This window comes from Micropterus dolomieu, linkage group LG23 (assembly GCF_021292245.1).
Source record: "Micropterus dolomieu isolate WLL.071019.BEF.003 ecotype Adirondacks linkage group LG23, ASM2129224v1, whole genome shotgun sequence".
Lineage (NCBI taxonomy): Eukaryota > Metazoa > Chordata > Actinopteri > Centrarchiformes > Centrarchidae > Micropterus > Micropterus dolomieu.
In genome coordinates, this window is record NC_060172.1 from 24152522 (window position 1) to 24173085 (window position 20564).

Sequence of the window (20564 nt, forward strand, 5' to 3'; positions counted from 1 at the left end):
TTCTTCCATTTCCTGATAACTGCACCGACAGTTGATCTTTTCTCTCCAAGTTGCTTTCCGATTCTCTTGTAGCCCATCCCAGCCTTGTGCAGATCAACAATCTTGTCCCTGATGTCCGTAGAAAGCTCTTTGGTCTTGCCCATGGTGGTGATGTTGGATGCTGGTTGTTTGGGTGTTGACAGGTGTCTTTTATACAGGTAACGAGGTGAGGCAGGTGTATTTGATGTAGATAATTGGTTGGGATTGGGGCTGTGTCTTAAAGAAAGACTAACTGGCTTGTAGGAGCCAGAATACTTGCTGTTTGGTAGGGGGTCATATACTTGTTTTTCCTCATCAGATGGTTATCAATTTTTATAAATTCATATGATGTGATTTTCTGGAATTTTCTTTGGGATTCTGTCTTTCACTGTTAGAATGTACATATGATTAAAATTATAGATCGTTGCATTCTTTGTAAGTGGGCAAACCTGCAAAATCAGCAAGGGGTCAAATACTTTTTTCCCCCACTGTATCTGTTTTCATCAAAGTGTTAATCATTTTTGTGCCGGTCATTGAACAGAGTATGATTCTTTGCAACTGCTTCTCTTTGATATATGGTGGTAAATGGGCGTGTGCCAGCTTACTTATCTTACAATGGCCTAATTAGTTGATCCATTGCGACCTTCGATGCTCTCAGTTACCAAGAAACTCCACAACATTGCAGCAAACCTCTGGTAAAGTGAGGAGTGTTTATTGATCGTCAGTTTAATGCGTTTCCCAAGTGATCGCATGAAAATTAAAACACAAAACAACCTTGCTGTACTTGGGATATAATTCATAATTTAACTTTGAGTGGCCCTTTGCAATACTAAATGTATGAGTGAGGCTTAGAAATGACACAGGCTGTCTTTCAGAGGTTATTCATATTTTTTCAAAAGGAGGTTGCCAGAGATATTTTTTGTACGTAAGAACCTCATGCCTTCATGGTTCTCTGTGGGTTTGATCTATAATGACTATGTGACCTTTAGGCTTATGCAGTGCTTTAAAACCCCAGTAGAGGAAGTTGATACAAGGTTTTTACCCTGCAGTGATAAGGTATATGATATTTATTATAAGATAATTCTCCAGACTGGGTAAATGCAACAGCGATGGAGGAAACGGAGACAAGCTGTCCTGGCCTGTCTATCCATGTGTTGTTTAGTTTGTGAACTGAGCGTGCGAGCCAAAGCTTCCCGAGCACCCTCATCACAATGACTAGCAGATCTCTTTGCTATTCATTGTGTATGCATGCAGAGCAATCTGTTATTCTAAATGTGTCTGAGGCGTATGCAAATCACTTGCGAGTTTGTTAATGAAACTTCGATACTGACATAAGAAATATACATCTACAGGACTCAATCTTAGGAGTCCTGATGATTGTAGACTTTATTTGTCCTGTAACTTAAAGGTTACGTGCTCTGTCTCCATCATGTCCTTTTAATTCTTTAATCAGACAGATGCATCAAATGTGAAAGTAAGCATTTCTTTCTTTATGTAAGTGTTCATTATTAAGATTAAACATGTTTGAATAGCCAGTCAACTCTGTCATTTTGTCTACTTTGTTACTTGGGTCTCCTTTTGTTCTGGCTTTTCACCTCCTTCCTAAAAACCTGACTGGAAAAGCCTGCTGTGGGTGTTTGTGGCAAGTATTAAGTGGCCACCGCGAGGCACATCACATTCTTTGCTTCTCACATACAGTAATCACCTGCCACCTGCAAGGCATGTTGCTGTGGCCACTTTGAAAGCAGACACTAGAGCAACCGCCCAAACTATGGTCCCGAAGACTCACATTCTCCTCTAACTTGCATTTCATGATTATGTTTCTACATCAGGCAAAACATGAGCTTCCCTGGAGGAACGCAGCGCGATGAGGATACGGCTTCAGTGTCATCATGTGGGGATTAGCACACAAATCCTTCATAGCATTAACCTAAGTACCTCTGCAGCGTTTAAGATTGATGCTGACAGAGGTCTTGAAGTTATTTTGTTGATAATCATCCAAATAAAGGCAAGCTGAATGAGGCCTCATGGAAAAGTTGGAGCAACAAACAAGGTTCAGCAAAACCCTTTCCTCGGCAGGCCCCATTATGTTTGGTCAAGCATTAGGTTGTCTTTTTTATTGTCTGTTATTAATCATAATATATATTTATGTTGTGATTTTTTCCCTAATAACATTTTGCTTACACTCAACATCTTCTGAGACTCAAAATAATAAGACAATATTAAGATAATAGGAAGACTGTTGCAGAAAAATGTAATTACAAAATGTCCACTATACATGAAAATTTGTAAAAAAAAAAATCCATCTGTGTCCCCCATGAAATCATTATTTATAGAGTTGAATTTCTATAGAAAATGAATCAACAACTATTTTGATAATGAATTAACTGTTTGAATAAAGTAAAGATTCATTTCTGCAGAAAAGCTAGATGAATTCATCAGATATAAATGTATTTCCATCACACGTTTATATGTCTTACCCATCTCTGGAAGTATTAGGCCATTGTAGGCAATGTTGTAAATCAATGAGTTTCATGGCCATATTGGATTTTTATATGCTTTTTACAAAAATAAATAGATTGTAATACATTCAGAAAATGTATTATATCATGATATATTTTATCCATATCATTTACCTCTTCAATGTCACGTGATGTCACTCCCTGGCTTTTTATTGTTTAGGACAATGCTGATGTAAGACATCTGACATCTGCCTCAAAGACCAGACCGTGAAGGATGTAATACTCAAGGACTTTCTGGCTTTTATTTCATTTTCTCACCATTATCTGTAGGATTGTACCCACACAAATACACAACCTTGTATTTCTTTTGAATTTTCTTTTTATCGCAGACAGAGATATTTTCTGTCTGAACGCAGCCTCCGTCTATTGTGAATGGCTGACTTGCTCCACCTTGAAATTATCATATAAGAGCATCATCATAACCTCTTCAGTGCTTTAGCTCCTATGAGAACTGCGGTGAAAAGTATTATCATGAAGTAAGTCTTGCTAGGGCTAAGTTTACCAATTTGCCTGCAGCATCTGTGGACAACTGAGTCTTTATTAACAAATGATGTGGCCACACTACCAAGATGGTGTAGCCTATCATGTAATGCTTTTTAAGACTGGGTCGCTCTTAGGATCATTGTGAAACCTGATATTCATTTCAGGTCCTGTGTTTTCTACACGAATGACACATGCCATTGTATTCCAGTCACACAGTGAGTGTAGCTGTTCATAGCAATATGGGATTATAGATATTTCAGCAGCAAACAGACCATTTCCATTTACCATCGTCAGGTAGGAAAAAAATCGTCACAAGCCAAAAAGTGCTTGAGAGTCTGTCAGTAATTACAGAGCTATTAAGCCTCAGAAAGCAGGGCTGTTATTAGCAATTTCTATCAATCTCATTAACATTTCATAAATGTCAGTGGGTCACTGTTTTGAATAACATTCATTTCACAAGTCTGGTTTGGCAGCACTTGTCCATATTCTATTCCCTGCAGCAGAAAGTGACATAAGCCAGAAACCCTCCAATGCTCAAGTGGTACCATGCAAACAAGCTTATAGAACAGCCCATGCTGTCTCGCTAATTTTGAGTGTCGTCAAAATGTTGTGTCCTTGTAGCGAAGGGAGACCCTGAGTGGAGACCTGACCCTGGCCCCTGAAGTTCACTATTCAAAACAACAAGATGAGACTCAGAAAATGCTTCAGGGGGCTGAATCCTGACAGGGACAGTGGGGGTTGTTACATAAATATAGTAAACAGTTGCAAAAGGTACAGGCTTAAGCATCATTGTTTGGGTTTAAAGCCGTGTTAGTAGAGACAAGAGACACAATGTTAGTGCTACATTTAGCTTCTTCTTTGAAGATATATAGTCAAGTGATTTGTATTTTCATCTTAATTTTCTCTCTGTTTGAACCTGCATTAAGTCTACCACTAGTGGTCTTATGATGATGACTTCTTGGGGTTGCTAAGAAGAGCCCGCCCACACACAATCTTTCTGTGTCCCTGTAATCCAGGGATTTGGCTTCATCGCAGCTGGTGATATCAACAGAAGGATGTCCTCTTGCTGCAAACACATGTATGTGACACCCCGCATGTTAGGTTAAATAATGGTGATTTCCATGGAGTTACCAGTTGACTAGATTTACTTGTAAACCCATAAACAGGTGTAGTGCACTTACAGTGAAGCCATAAGCAAGGTTTGTACACTATGGTTCCACTTTAAACATGAGCAGGTTCAACAGAGAAATCAAAGACCCAGTTCAGCTACATAAAAAGCACCTCCTGCACCTTTACACAGTAATCCCGTGATGCAACCTGTTTCATGACTCAGTTGTTTATCCAGAGAAAATGTCTGTCTGCTGGAGTATTACTGCGAAAGCCTCTGGATATAATCTTGCCTTGGCAAAAGGACTTGAAATGGATCTATTCAGATGTCTCTGGCTGGATTAGTTTGTGCAGGAGGCTTGAAGCACTGGACTGGTTGGTCTCTTCAGACCTGAAGATCATAATAGCATCGTCAGACTGTGTGTGCATCTGCAGCTGACACATGATGTCAAGTTATTGTCACTGGTTTCAGTGGGTGGTAGAGGAGGACTAATAGAGCATACGCGTGTGCATCTGAAGGGAAGGGGGCTCCCGGTCCATTCAAGATCTGCAATTGTAGAGCCTGGTGATTAGTTAGAGCGGCAGTTCACTTCCTCCCTCTTGGACTGTGAGCAGCCAGTAGATGATTAATGCCTTGTGATTATGCTCAAGTAGATTTCTTTGTAACGACAGGGGATGTTAAGCACTCAACGCTAATTTGCTATGATAGTGCAGGAACCTAACCTCAGTCACAGCCGCTGATGAATTCTAATTCACCAGCCAGTTTTACTTTACTCAACCAAAATTGACTTTAATTTTTACAATTTGACTGCTCCTTGGACTCAGCATTTAAAATGGAAACATATTATGCATTATTCTAATTTTATATAGAATTATATAGATGTCTGATCGTTCCTGTTTAGTTTAGGTCTCTGTGAGTTTTGTCATTGGACTGTTCGGTATCTGTTATTTAATTTGTGTTTTAGGTCCATCTCTTGTGTTATACTGTCCATCTCTTGTGTTATACCTGAAACCTGTTCCTGCCTGCACACACGACAACCATGACATTGCAGTCTTGTTCCATCCATTAATGTAATGTATTTGACAAATTACTTTTAGTAATTTTTGTACGTGTTCTCAAAAAGCTCTTGCCCGGGAACCAGACGAATTGTTCTGGCAGATACTTCTGGCCCCCCTTCCATTGAGACAGATTTCCACCTGTCCTGGATCTGGTCAAGTCCATCCAGCACAATGCACCAGGCTCACAAAACTCAGATCAAACTGTTCAGCAGTGCTGATCAAATATGAATCAAGATTATGTTACTGCAAATGCTGTCTTTTTTTTGTGCTTGAAAACAGATCAAGCACCACCCGTGACATGTGTCACACGTTTCATTGCACCTATTGGTTGTGGGTCTTTCCAATTGCATCCAGAGGCATTTTCGTCTGCGCGCATTGATAAGGAGATGCCAGGCTACAAGACACTGAAATAAATATCAAATTGAAAATATAAAATCAATTGAAATTCACAAGGCCACTCAAAATCTATTTAAATCCAGCAATGCATGAGCAGCAGTCTACATTAAAACAAGAGCATATATTCTGGTGGTGCTGAAAGGCTAAATGCTAACATCAGCATTAGGGCTTGGCAATAAAAAAACACGATACTTATCGCAATATAATTTCTCTCAACAACAATATAAAACATGTTAAAAATGGTCAAATGTATTGAATTCATTTGAACCACGAATGAATTAGCACTTAATTTTTTTATTAAGATATTTATTTTGTTGAGGAAAGGGACTGAAAAGAATTTACTTAATTTTACTCATGCATATATGTTGAAAAAAGATTTGATCATAATTGTTTTGAATGTTCTACCATAGACTTGTTCAGTGATCCACTGGCGAGTGTTTGTCATGTTCTGACCATAAAGAATAGTTTAATTGCATTTAACCATCTGGTTTCTTTCACTCAGGAGTACTCAGGAATAAAAATCTGCCTTTTAAAAGTAATAATTGAAATGATAATTATTGACATGGAATGATATTAATTTTTTATTGCGATAACATTTTGGCCATATTGCCCAGCCCTAATCAACATGCCAATATGCTCACAATGACAATGCAAACATGCTGGTATTTAGCAGGTAATGTTTGCCATGTACACCATTTTAGTTTAGCAAGTTAGCATGCTAGCATTGCTAACAAACAATGCCACACTGCTAGCAGAGGGTAAAAACAGAACTTTACTTTGTCATTCCAAGTTATCAGACCAGTATGTTTCCTTTCACACTATTGCAAAGCATTATTGTTAGATGTATGGTTTTCTAAGTAAAACATTCTCTACCACAAAGTGTGTATCTTTTTGTAGCCTGAACCTCAGATACATACTACACAAAGAAAAGGCAAGAAATGAAGATGAGGGTCAACAAAAGCCACAGGGAGAGTATATTTCTGGTTGACCCACATGCTTTTCAGATGCGTTCAGCCAGCCGGACCCAAAGGGGGTGACGCTGACAAACCTGAAGTGACACCATGGATGTCCTCAGGAACTGTCTCTTTTCCAGAAATACCCTCCACATACACATTCAGTTGAACAGTGGTGGTTCACAAGGACAAATCTGTGGTTATGCTACTAGTTTTGCCCTCTCCATGACATGACATGAGCTCTGTAGCCTCTGCCAGGAGGGTACACAACACTGCAGAGCACCAGATGGCTATATTACCTAAGATGCAAGTAAACTCCCTTTGAAGGAATATAAAACCAAAAACATAGGACCACTTTAGATTGAAATGATCCAACCATATACCATTTCACGGACATAAATAACGTCAGGTGCTTTTCTGCTCGAGGCATTCAGAGCACTGCTGCAAAAACGTGCTGTGCTCCGGGTGCATGAGCAGCGCGCAATGACCAGGGGTAGACAGTAACGAAGTACATTTACTTGAGGATTGTACTTACGTAAATTTTTCAGGTATCTGTACTTGAGAATTAATTGTTTGTTCATTTACATTTAAATATATTCATTTAGCCGACACTTTTATTCAAAGTGACTTACATTTGAGAAATAACGTACAAACATCAGTAAAGCAAGAGATCCACGGTTAACAATAGATACTAAGCATGAGTAGCAATAAGACTAGTAAGAGCTATTAATGCTTAAGGTATCAATGGGATGGCTACATAGGCGAAGTAATAAGAGTTAACAAATTGTAAAATCAAGACAAGTGAGTTGTAAGGAAGAAGGAGAAGAAGAAGGTGCCTCTTAGGCGTTAGGGGTGTTATAAGAGAAAGTGTGGAAGAGATGAGTTTTCAAGAGCTTCTTGAAGTTGGAGAGGGACTCCCCTTCTCTGATGGCACGTGGTAGCTCGTTTTACCATTGCGGTGTCACAAATGAGGACGGTCGGGACTGAGATTGCCTTGTGTGTAGGGATGTCAGAGCCAGATGGTGTTCGTTGGACGAGCGCAGAGGCCGCAAAGGAACCTTTGCCTTTATTATATCACAGGAGAAAAAAACAGTGAACTACTCCTATGTACTCCAGTACTTTAAGAAATGTGACTGAACAACTTTCACTTGTATTGGAGTAATATTTGACAAGGAATACTTTGACTCAAGTACTGGAGTTGTGTACATTGCCCACCTCTGCTTATGACCTAACCTTCTCTCAGGCATGAAAGATTTTGATTGACCAATATTGGCAAGGCTGTGCTGCTGTGTCCTAAAGGAATTTGCAAAAATATAAAGTTGTCAATTTCTTTTCGTCATAGATTTAGCATGTTTGACATAAAAACATAAGTGATGACATAAATGCACTGACTTGTTATAAATTTAGGTCTGGGGGGCATCTGGTGGCCTAATGGTTAAGACGCATGCCACGTTGGCGCAGCATCCCTGGTTTGATGCCAGCCAGGGGCATTGCATAGACACATTATATAAAAAAGAATATATATATACACACTGTGTGTGTGTGTGTGTGTGTGTGTGTATATGTGTATATATATATATATATAATCTCCCCAGTCATACCCCACTCTCTCTTCCCATATTTCTTGTCTATATCAACACTATCAGATGTCTTTATGAAGGCAAAAAGAAATCTAAAAATGGAATTCTGTTTTGTTCTTATCATACTCATATTTGCCGAATGTGGGTTACCGAAAAAAAACACACTCACATTTAGGAGCACCGGGTGACGTCATTGTACTGACTCTAATTAGCCTAATTGCAAGCAGATGCCAGTGGTGTTTGACTGCAGTGACGCAAACCTTTAGTAATGCACATCTACGAGCGACACACAATCAGAACCATGCAATTAATGGATTTATCTAAAGCCCTCACAGACTGAAATGCATCACATCATATTTGTTCTGCACTTTGGGTGTGATGAACGGTTGGGTGACCGTGCAGTTTTAGAGGCTCCAGCCAAACGAAATAAACACAGCCGGTTGTACGCTGTAGTCATGTGACTGCAGTGATGGTCCAGGGAACATACGTAAGCTTGCAGCATAGCACTTGGCTTCCTGCCCTCCTGGCTGGAACACTGACACATACACACACCACAAACTTTGTTATATCATCCTCCCACCTCTGCCCTGCCTCCACTGTTGTGTTTGATAGAGATTGGACTTAGACCTAGAGGAACATATGCCCTGACAATAGGGGATTTGTGTTGTGTGTCTCACTTGCATCTCCTGAGCCAGTTAAAGCCGTCTATTGAAACAGATCCTCTGGCACATGCACACAGTGATAGTAGGCCACTGGTGTTGCCACAGTTCTGGTGAATCCTTTCTTACTAATTCCCCTTGTTAGGGGTGTCGGAGTCCAACACTTGTACAGTAAAAGCTGCCTTGCTGTAAGCATCACTAAACATTGAGTGATGCAGTCTTGATAGTCCACAGAGCTGCCGGGACTGGACGCACTTGTGCATTAGCCAAACATCTTAAATATAATAATCTCATGTTTGTTGGCAACAGCGTCTTTACACATTTGCTCATTAGGGTTCATGTACATGTACATTTTAAGCATCAGACTTAACAGTGTCATCTTGTAATGCTGAACCTTTGGCATGGGGAATTAACCACACATTAATATTCTTGACTCTATCACAAAACTTGCCTAAAACATACTTTTATAGGAGAGCTTTTCCCGATCTTATTTGACTTATCTTATTTTATCCCTTTTATTTTATTGTATTTTACTAATTTTATATTAAATTTTCATGCTCTTATCTTTTTTGTATTATTCTTTACACTTGTTAAAGCACTTTGTAACTTGTTTTTGAAAAGTGCTCTACAAATAAGGATTATTATTATTATTATTATAAAGGAACATTTCTCTTTCTATAAAGATTGTGAGGTTGCTGTACAAGGATAGTACCCAAACAGCAATGTTTTTTTTTTAAGGATTACATATTATGATTAGCATCCGAATGGTGTAATCTGTACCATGTGTGAGTGATCATCCAATCACTCTGAGCAAAGATCAATGAAGTTCTTTAACATCTGATACCAGACATGCTTAAAATTCAAACGCCCTGGTTAATTTGCGTTTTAGTCAAAATGATACAGCAACATTTTCATTTAATAACTGACCTAAAATTAGTACTAAAGACCCAGACGGACTGTGATTAACTGCTAACCAGCTGCATTAAAGGCTGTATCACTGCAGTACAAAATGTTTTATGTCATGCCCAGGTGTCTCTCCTCTCTCTCTTATGCAATATTTAGGACGTTTGTTCTCCTCCTGTCTCCCCCAGAGCTCCATCCAGATCACTTTTGACAGCAACCTCCAATTAACTGCTGCCTCTGCAATAGATAGTGTGACCTGCACTGACCAATCGGAACACCGAATGGTAAGCAACCGTTGTAGTCATGCTCATTACAAGTAACAAGTACTGGGATTAACTATTAAAGCAGACACCTTTTGCTAAACACCCTGGAAAGTTTTTTAAATTTAATGGAGCAATACAAGACAGAAATTCCTGGACTGTGTCAAGTCAAGTAAGATGCAGATGAAGACATGTGGATTTTAACAGGCAAAGAGAAGGTTATCTCCCATTTCAGTATTGTCCTTGGTCAACCTCTTCTTGTTTTACAGGTTTTACACTGCAATTGTTGGGTGGATACACTGATATTTCCTGTGACAGTCACTCAGCAGTCACACGCTGCCGTTTCCATGGACACCTATCAGATCACTATAGCACCTATGGCGGCAAAGGTACGAAAGCCACCTGGATTTTGTTTTTTGCAAATTTGCACATTTGAGGTCAAGCCCACTTAAACAAATGAGAATGCCAGAACATCATTTGCATTGTTATTCAAATGTATAAAATTTACTCAAAGAATTACATGTAATCCTGCCGTCACCGTCATTATCATTAAATGTGGAATCTATTTTACTAGTAATGACAATCAATAGCTTCTGTCTTATTTCAATAACATGTATTTATCAGAACTAAGAACCCATTTTCCCATAAATCCTCTTGCGTCTTCCTGTCTCAGTGGTGTTTGTTTTCTCTCTTTCTTTAAGAGGAGAATCATGTTGGAGTTGCATTTCAGTTCTTCCAACATCTAGCATAATGAGAAACATTTATTGTTGCACCTAAAGTGTCCTCCACATGTTATGTATCATAAAATAAACTTACTGTTTTCCTGCCAAATATTACCTGGTGTTTTATAAAGTAAAATGTATTGTAGAAGCTAGCAGAGGCTGACAGTTGTCTAGGAAGAGGCCTTATAGTAAATTATCAAAATGGTAAAATAGGTAAAATAGTGTGTTAACTATTTATTAATGAGAAAATACTACACTATACATAGATACCATACTATATTACTGCTATAATCTATTGTAACTGCATGCCTGGTAACTGCATCTATGTTAAACTCGTTTTCTGACTCCCCCTGTCTGTCTCCATCAGGTGGTGGCGTGTCTGGAGGAGGTGGAGGGCGAGGGTCTGATGATGTCCTGGACTCTTTCCAAGCAGCCTTCATTTATTCTGACAGTGTCTCCACGCAAGCTGCAGACACAGGTGAGAACATCTGATATTGATAGCGCTAATATGATATGTCCGCCTTGTGTAGTCAGCAGTGGCCTCAGTCCTGAGACTGTTTAGAGAAAATTAAAGGTTGCGTTGTTCAAAAAAGGAAACGCACATAATGCAAGTTTTTCTGAGACTGTGCCCAAACTTTCTGTCAAATTGTGTGCATAAATCTCAGTAAATATGTAAATTTCCACCCCATTAAACTCACTGAGTCATGAAGGAAAGGCTGTTCTTGAATATCGTTTCATAAATACTCATGCCATTTACTGCCTTTTTAAACAACTCTCAGGGATACCCACTGAATCGGACAACAAGAATCTTAAAGTCTAGAATTTATATTTTGTAGTCAGCCGAAATGTAAGTATGAAATTTTGGGATTGGTTAAATCCCCCAAAGCTGCAAACCTTTCTAAACAAACTAAATGGCTCTTAAATTAAAGCAACAGTAAGTAATTTCTCCTATTTGTTTGTTTGAGTAAGATTATATTAGGCCTAGAAATCTATTAAAAGCCCCAGCTGGTGTCTATAGTTCAATTTGCTGACCACCACTGCTACAACACATATACGTATGTTTATCATTAGAGAGGAATCACTTGCTGCTTTTTCTCATCAGGGCACTGAGGGTGAGGCAGACCTGGACATGATTAAGGGACTGATAGAGGATACTCTGTTCAGCACTCAGCCAGCCATGGTCCTCAACCTCAAGACTTGTGCGTCAGGTCCTTTGGTGAGAAATACGTGTTTATTGCAGCAATAAGACAAACTAACTGGTACCTGTTTTAAATATAATCAATCTATATAATTAATATGACTGGATGCATGATAAATCCTGTGCTTTAACTGATTTTGCTGTTGAACCCTCCTTCTGCACACTTCCAGGCCCCCATGGACCATCTATCGGTGGGATTGAACTCTATATCGCAGAGTTGCTTGGTGAGGCGACTACTGCTGCGGCAGCTCAGGGCGACCTTAAGTAAAGGTCAGAAATTTTTCCTCTGTGTCAGATCGTTTCCGCCCAGCTTCCTGCTGATTGCCGAGGTCTCACTGTGGTGCTGTGTGTTTGCAGGTCAGGGGTCTAGCTCAGGGGAGCTGTGCTGTGTCCTGAGCCTGGACCAACCCTCCACAGAGAGGACAACCCGCTTCCTGTCTGTGCCCGGCAACGCCTCACTGGAATGGAGTGAAGAAATTAGTCTGTAAGATACCATCTGTAATGTTTAAACAGCTTTAACAGTGTCCTATTTGTGGACATACATGCCAACATTAAAAGCCCTGAAAAATATATTTTCACAGTCAGCTTCTTACGGGTCCTACATAAACAAACACTTTTCTTCTGACGTTAAATTAGTTTTATGCCAAATTTCTGTATTTTTTATCTTGCTGCTCTTCTCTGAAGTAGGTGGTGCATAGTTGGGAAAAGTGAGTGATGTCACATACTTCTGTGCACCAATGTTGCACCACGATTTAGCAACATTTTTCCACACCCACACAGTCACGATGAAGCAGATTAGCTGTGTTTTTGAGGGTTATACTCATAATAAATAATATCTAACAATTGTTTTTTGAACTTTGTTCCTCATGTAATTATTAATATTAATATTAATAGACTGTCACTTAAGATCGGAAGCCAAGTTTTTAGCAGCAGAAAGAAGTCGCATTTTTCCAATTTATGTAGTTCTGCATCGTGGGATTTTATTTGAATTTTAACACAGTGGTTTTCTGTGTGTTGAAGGGAGCTGGGTCTAGAAACCAAAGAGCTGAGAGTGAGACTTCTGGAGAGGAACGGCAAAAGGGAACGTAAGGCACTGTTCGATAGCAATTTTCTTTATTGGCCGCTGTTCAGAAACCTGATCAGCAGGAATGTTCAGACTGCTTTAGCAAAATCATGGATACTGAAAATGCACTGTTGGCAGGCTCCTAAAGTAGTCTTTGTTAGCCTTTTTGGGATGTAAAAAATGTCAGGAAATGCTCCCATTGTGACCAGTTAAAGAATGGCTCTCATGCTGTTTGTACAAATATGTTAAGCCATTGTTTTTGTTTTAAATCTGGATAGAATTCCTGCCTGGCCATGCCTCCATCGCCTTGGACCTCCGGTGCAAAGTTCCTACCGGACAACACGTACTGTCAGTAAGCCCTGGCCTCGGCTTGGCACCAAATGCGACCATCACAGCAGAGGTGACTGACAAGATGCATTGCGTTTCTGTAAAATTGTGGAAAGTTCTCTCAATGTGATTCTCATGATTTGAAGTGGTGCAGTTACATCACAGTTTATTATCTAACATCAAACAAGCTGGAGTGAAACAAAGGTTCACAACAAAAGGAGAGGGAATGTTGTATAACAGCAGAAACAAAGTCCATTGTCATGCCTGTAATAGCTGTCTTCGATCTCTTCTAGCCATCTTCCGAAGCCAACTAGTTGTCATTTTTCCTTCTTGCAATCTACAGATGTCTTTACAGACAGCATTCATATATGCTTTATCTCCACAGGAGAGGAGAACATTTCTTATTGCTACATTGTGACATGTCTTATACCTCTCCTGCAACCTGCTATACCTGATTACCACTGATTAGTCAGCTGACATTTTCCCCGCAGGTCCACATGTCAGTTTAAATAAAGTGGCCACCTCTTTAATAAAGTGCACAATTTTAATGAAGTACCCAATCCCATCTTCACATTTGATTTGCTAAATGAAAAGTTCATTTATTGTTTATTTGACTCCTCCAGCTGCTTTATGTGGAAACAGAGGAGCCTCGCAGCGCCCACAATGCTTTGTCACTTCGTTCCTCACTCACCCCCACCAAGAAAGTCGATGTGGACCGAACCATCATGCCAGATGGAACCATCGTCACCACTGTGACGACCGTCCAGTCTCGACTTAAACTGGAACGCAGTCCAGGTACATTTACAGAGTTACATTGTGCCAGAGTAGGTGTACAACAAGAGATAGAAGCATGTTGTGGTAATGTTAACAATGCCATAAAATAGTTGTGATGCCATTCAGGTGATTCCCCTTTGCGTTCGCCGTCCAAAGTGGAGTTGACAGAGAAGAAACCCACCATCCTGTCAGATGGCAGAGGCAGCCCCAACCCCTGCAGTGAGTCCTAGACTTAAAGGCCACTCAGACACGGCTTTACATAACAGATGCAAAGTAGGATACGCAGCAAGCTGCAGTGTAACACGAGATGAGAGTAATGCACTTCTCAGTACACATCACGAACCCTCTCTGTGCAGGTACTCCTGTTCAAAAACATTAATGTAGTTTTTCAACAGCTTTACACAGGGAAACTACTTTCTTAAGCAAAGTACAAAAAAAGTCTGACAAATGCAATAGACAATGTTTGACAAATGTAACATTATGTATGGTTTCTCTTTTGTATATTTCTATGGTAAAATGCTGATTGATATATTTGTGTTTTCTTTGTCAGAGAGCAGCCGCCTCTCTAATGGCCTGGATCCTGTTGCAGAGACGGCCATTCGGCAGCTGACAGAGTCGGCGTCCAAAGTAGCTCGCAAGACGCCAACAAAAAGGAGCACACTGATCATCTCGGGTGTGTCAAAGGTCAGAGAATAGAAACTGTGTCCAATGTTGCAAGTGCAACTGTTTTGTTTTGATAACCTAATTTTCGGTATTTGGGCACTTATAATGTTTGTACTACAAACTCATTATACAACCCTGTGTTGTAAAATGATAAATAAATCTACCTTGGATCTTGTTTTTTTGATGATTTACCTAACTTCACTAAAATACAATGACGTGGGGCCAGGCAAAATGAGTTTGATCTAAATTTAGTCGACAGTCACAGCCTCACATTAGATCACATTATGACAGAATCTTCTGACCTGATATGACCTGAAAGCCTGTAAAAATGTATTCAGTGCAAGAGGCTGCACATGAAACCTGAAACTAAATTCACAGTGATGTGCAGGTATATATTTTAAAATCATAGTCATAACATTTAGTTTTCATCTTAAGCAGCAATTTTAGATAAGTAGTTACACTTCCACTTCTCTTCCTGTATTCAATATAAGCATTTAATTAATCTTGCTAACATTTTTAAAAGGACATAATTTGATTCAGTATCTAACACTCTTCAGGTTCCGCTCTCCGAAGATGACTGTGTGTTATCGAGCGGCTACGCTGCAGCCATGGATGCAGCCATGCATGGCAACCATTACGGGGCGGGGCATCACCAGGACCCAGATGAAACCACACCCTCCGACGTGTCGGAGCGTCCATCTGTGGACGATGTGGAGTCAGATACTGGTTCCACTGGTGCCTTGGAAACCCGCAGCCTCAAGGACCATAAAGGTAACACAGTCGTCATACCTTGCTTCTTGGTCTGTGCACTAAAAGCAGCAAAGGCAGAGGCCCAGTTTCCACGAATGTTAATCAGTAATGTCTTATGCTTATTGTAAACACAATACTCAGCAGTTCAGTTGGATTGCATGTTGTTGCCATTTCTCTTGTCATTAAAAGATAAATTAAAGAATAGATTTAGACATTTTCACAATTCGCTGATATTTTATTAAACAGTATAGTACAGTATAGTTCACATGCAAACAAATCTATAGCCTATTATCCTTACATAATATCAAAACTATAAATATCAAAAATAGAGCAATGACTGATTTACAGGCCAAATAACATGACTGTAAAGTCCTGCTACTGCCCTCTGGAGGCAATGCTGCAGCATACACCCAACCAGACCATAGTGGTTTTGAATGAATAACGTTAATGGTGCTATCTCGTGAAATCAGTAAATTCATTTAGAAAACTCATAGTAGTAGTTGGGTGATTGGTTAGTGTTTTTTAAGTGTTTGTGTTCCCAGTACTTCAGTTATGGATTACCACCTACAGTAATGCATTCTGTCTGCTTCCTCTAGTGGGTTTTCTACAGAGTGGGTCGAAGCTGTTATTCCGCAGAAGACATCGAGAAAAGGAGTCCTGCCACAGCCAATCCCATGAGGACATCTCCAACATGGGCAATAACTTTGCTGCTGCCGCAACCAGCAGCCGCAAAAAGTCTGCCAGCTTCTCCCGACGTCTCATCAAACGCTTCTCTTTCCGCTCATCGGGCAAATCAAAAGGCAAAGCCACTGCTACCAACGGAGGGTCGAGCTCACTGGATAACTGATTATCATTGTTAGCGTAGGACATGACTCATGCTGACTTGAACAGGATTGTTCTAAAAGGCCTCTGTTACTGTCAGAAGAACAACTAAAGCTTGCAAGAGTCCTGTCTTTGACAGGCTGAACACCCCAGGCGGGTTGTCGTCTGTACGTGTTGAAAGGAGGAGACCTCTGGGAGGGCTTTCCTCTGGAGAGACATTATTGCACCTTCAGGACAGAAGTCATGTTTAATCACAACACTGAAGTTAAAATGTGATAATGAAATCTGTTTTGTTCGAGGAGAAATCTGCTGCTTGGTGATGAGATGCTAATGGTTACAATGAAATGTCTTGTGCCCTGTTTGCACACAAACTATAATGGGAGTGTTTTATTGTCACTGATGTTGGAGATGCTCTTCCACTATTTAATATATAAAATGGCAGTGTGCTGCTATTGGTTGCACTTGGGACTTTCTTTTTAACAGCACATGTAAAATTCCTGGGTTGTATAAAGGTAATTTATTATTAAGTGGTTCTCATGACACAAGTGCTATTTATTTTATCCCCCAAAAACAAGTCATCATAGCTGCATTACATTGTAAAATAGAGACATTACTGTGTGTTTTTTTTCCCCCATACAAATGTAATTTTAAATACATAAGTAAGTGAACAAAAAACAGTCTTAATCTAGCTGTAATGTTCATTCACAATTGCTTGGTACATTGGTTTTAAAATGGTGTTCAGTGTTATCTCTTATATAAGAAGTAGAAAAGATAAAATATTTATTGTGTTTTTTATTTCATAAAGTACAACTTGTGGAATATCATAAGGCATTTCAGTTTGCTTTTGAAACTTCAGCCAGTCAGGATCTCTGGCAGACTCTTCAAGCCGAGTTTAAACATTTTAAATTCTGACATTTTTCTGTCAGTAAAATAAACCAACATGATAATTTCCTGCTCTTCTTGTGGCTCCTGTTGACTCAGTTAAGTCAAATGGGCATCTGAACACATTATAAAGACTTCAGTCGATGCTCATATGGACTTTGTAACTGCAGTACAATTGCATATACTGCGCAAAATGCCTCACAGGGGTTGAAGGCAAAATGCTTTGCAAGAAATGCTGACATGGTGACCAGATCATGATCATAAACTAAACATAGCAAAACCTCTCCTGTATTAACATTTAGAAACCTTATCATAATGTATTTCACTTAAATTCAAGTTTCACATGAACAAAAATAGAACTTGGAGGTCTCATGGTGTGTTCAGAGATGCTCTGCTGAGGCACTGGGAAGGACAGGATTGTCAAAGTTTACGACAAGGTGAGATATGAGGAAACCTGTTGCATCCTTCAAAGGCAAATAGAACTGGTGTGTAAAGGTGTACATACATTTTTGGATGTTTGTGTCAGAAAAAAAGGAACAATATTTTAAATTACTGCATTACTTATGAGACTCAGAACACCAGAATAAAAGATTTTGATTTAATGTTCAGGTTTGTTTGCATCAATAAAAGGATATCTATTAAATGGGATCACAGAGCAGGAGTCACCATGTGCTTTAAATGATAACCAGTTCATAATACTGAAGAAATTAACAAAGCCACTTCTTCAATGTCCAAAGGCATTATTTATATATATATATATATATATATATATATATATATATATGTGTCTGTGTGTGGAATGTGAAAAAGAAAGCATCTGCAGAATTTAAGATATGTGTGATTTCTGTTATATTTGAAATGTTTAATTTATTGCAAATAAATTATTTTTGAAGCATCACTTACCCTGTGCCTGACCATGAATTATTTTTTTAGGAGGTAACCCTAAGGCCCTTTGTTTTATGGCATAAATGCAAAAATGTATATAGCTACTTAGGTTTAAAGGAGCCTACATTGTCATTGTCTCAGTAAAATGACTTCTTACACATGTATCTGCTTTGAATCTGCTCAACACTCATCTACTTATCTTTTTAAGTGTGGAACTTTCCAGCGTTACATTATTCTCACATACCAGCTATACAGACCGTTTAAATGATCTGATAATAGATTTAATAGACACGAGTTTACCGATAAACTGATATGCACCACAAATGTTCATACATTCTGCATTAGATTTGCTTTACTTTTGCTGCATAATTTACAACTAAAGCGCCAAAAACTTGAAGCTGGAGGGAAGACACACGGTTGGTCCTCTATGTCCGCCTCTTTACATATCACCCACTCACAACAAGCAAGAAAAACAGCAGCCAATCGCCTTTATCCCTCCTGTAGGGCACAACGTGATTGGTTTATCACCCGAGCAGTTACACCAATAGCCACTGACTTCCTGTCCCCTTTGCCCTCTCAAAGCCAATCATACTTGGCTATTTTCATTCCAAAAGCCAAACGCCTCTTGGGGCGGGCCAAAGCAGAGGTTTATATCCAGGTCGTGTCGCGTCTTCTTCCTTAGTCCTTACATATCTACGATTGCGGTATTTGTTTGGAAGATAAATTCGATAACCTACAATGTCTGGAAGAGGCAAAACCGGAGCAAAGGCCCGCGCCAAGGCCAAGACTCGTAGCTCCCGCGCCGGGCTGCAGTTCCCCGTCGGCCGTGTCCACCGTCTCCTCCGTAAGGGTAACTACGCTGAGAGGGTTGGCGCCGGAGCTCCAGTGTACCTGGCCGCTGTCCTGGAGTACCTCACCGCTGAGATCCTGGAGTTGGCCGGCAACGCCGCCAGGGACAACAAGAAGACCCGTATCATCCCTCGCCATCTTCAGCTGGCTGTACGCAACGACGAGGAGTTGAACAAACTACTCGGCGGAGTGACCATCGCCCAGGGCGGCGTCCTGCCCAACATCCAGGCCGTCCTGCTGCCCAAGAAGACCGGACAGTCTGCACCCAGCTCCGGCAAGGCGGGAAAGAAGGCCTCCTCTCAGTCTCAAGAGTATTAGCCTGCTGGCTAATAACATAACCCCAAAGGCCCTTTTAAGGGCCACCCACTCTTCAATGAAAGAGCAACATTACCTATCTATTGCTGTCCTGTTTCAGTTTTCGCATTTTTATTTAATAAACGCTTTTTTAAAAAAATAAAATAAAATAAGTAGTCCTCGCCGTTTGTCCAGTTGTTAGGCGAACTGAAGCTAACGTTACTAGCTAAACATGTGAAGAAAGTTGGCTAACGCTGGCGAGTTAGATGTGGTTAACAGCTGTATTTAACCTTTTCAGTGTTTACTAACACTTAAGACTATGAATTGACGTTAGCGTCCTGGTTCTATGTGAGTTAAGGCTTATATAAAAGCTAGGTTTGCTGTGAATGATATGCTAGTGTTACTCATTCAGCAGGCCATTGCAGGTAAAGGAATGTATCATGGCTGACCACCATGCCTGGACCACATCTGCAGGGTCCTGTTAATCTGGCTCTTTCTAGCATGACTGTGCAGCTTGTGTGCAACATGGTGCTTGAGTATTTCCCATTCATTGAAATAAACGTGAAAAGGTTGTTGAATGCATGGCGCTAAACGCATTGCGGTTTAAATTCTGCTTAAAAGTAACGTTATAGTAAGAGTTTAGTCTCTGCAGTCCAAACAATAACGTTACTCCTGGATACATACTCAACCCAGTTTAATAGCGTACCTAGCTAAAGCTAAGACTTATCTCTAATTTAACAAAGACTAACTTCAAGGTTATCTATTTTGTTAGCATCAGTTAAGCCTTACTAAACACAAAAATCGCAAACTACAGCCTCCAAAAGAAAATCATCACCGAAAATCAAAACCGCTAAAATAAATTTACCAAGAAATGAGCATGGCCTTTTATGAAGAGTGCTTATTCCAGCACTATTGTATTATACTGCATTAGGTTTAGTGAGTGTACCTTAAACTGGCAGTTGTTGAGGCATAAACCCAGTTATAGAGTTAGGCAAGTTGTTTGTACACGGTCTCTGGGATTTTATGTGGAAGCAGCTGCCTTCAGGTAAACATGCCCTAAATAGTGTTGTGCATCTGTGTGCTTACTGCCTACATCACAATAACGGTTCTTTCAGCTAGAAGCTTCAGGTGCTTCCTTTTTTGCATTTAGAGCAACAAACAGCTGCAGCCAGTTTACCAGCGTGAGTGTAGTGATAAGATCAAATACATAAGAGCCTAATGCAAAAGACATTCCGTTGTGAATTAATTTAATCCTAAGTAATGTTCTCTTATTCCATCATCAAAATGTAAAGGACATGTGCTAGGAATTAGGCAGTACATTTTTTCAAGCCTGCAGCATTTGGATAAAGTACATAATGCAAGTCATATTTAGTAGTGCATTAAGATTCACTAAAA

The 20564-nt window shown here is 39.8% G+C and overlaps 2 protein-coding genes across 2 annotated transcripts in view; both read left to right on the forward strand.

Moving 5' to 3' along the window:
* Positions 1–17743, forward strand: part of c2cd2l (c2cd2 like) — a 24260-nt gene extending 6517 nt beyond the window's left edge. Inside the window, exons 3-15 of the mRNA XM_046039488.1 lie at positions 9869–9964; positions 10210–10329; positions 11030–11140; positions 11765–11878; positions 12031–12130; positions 12218–12344; positions 12881–12945; positions 13202–13323; positions 13874–14045; positions 14151–14243; positions 14575–14708; positions 15245–15458; positions 16034–17743. Coding sequence (XP_045895444.1) covers positions 9869–9964; positions 10210–10329; positions 11030–11140; positions 11765–11878; positions 12031–12130; positions 12218–12344; positions 12881–12945; positions 13202–13323; positions 13874–14045; positions 14151–14243; positions 14575–14708; positions 15245–15458; positions 16034–16284 — 1719 coding nt within the window. The 3' untranslated portion in view covers positions 16285–17743. The remainder of the gene's footprint in view (positions 1–9868; positions 9965–10209; positions 10330–11029; positions 11141–11764; positions 11879–12030; positions 12131–12217; positions 12345–12880; positions 12946–13201; positions 13324–13873; positions 14046–14150; positions 14244–14574; positions 14709–15244; positions 15459–16033) is intronic.
* A 940-nt stretch (positions 17744–18683) lies between these two features.
* On the forward strand, positions 18684–19751 carry LOC123962975 (histone H2AX). The gene has a single exon (XM_046039489.1). The coding sequence runs from the start codon at positions 18765–18767 to the stop codon at positions 19191–19193; it is 429 nt and encodes a 142-aa protein (XP_045895445.1). The 5' UTR covers positions 18684–18764; the 3' UTR covers positions 19194–19751.
* The last annotated feature ends 813 nt before the right edge of the window (positions 19752–20564 follow it).

Coding starts and splice junctions, on each gene's coding strand:
- LOC123962975 (XM_046039489.1), top strand. CDS start 18,765: ATGTCTGGAAGAGGCAAAACCGGAGCAAAGGCCCGCGCCAAGGCCAAG.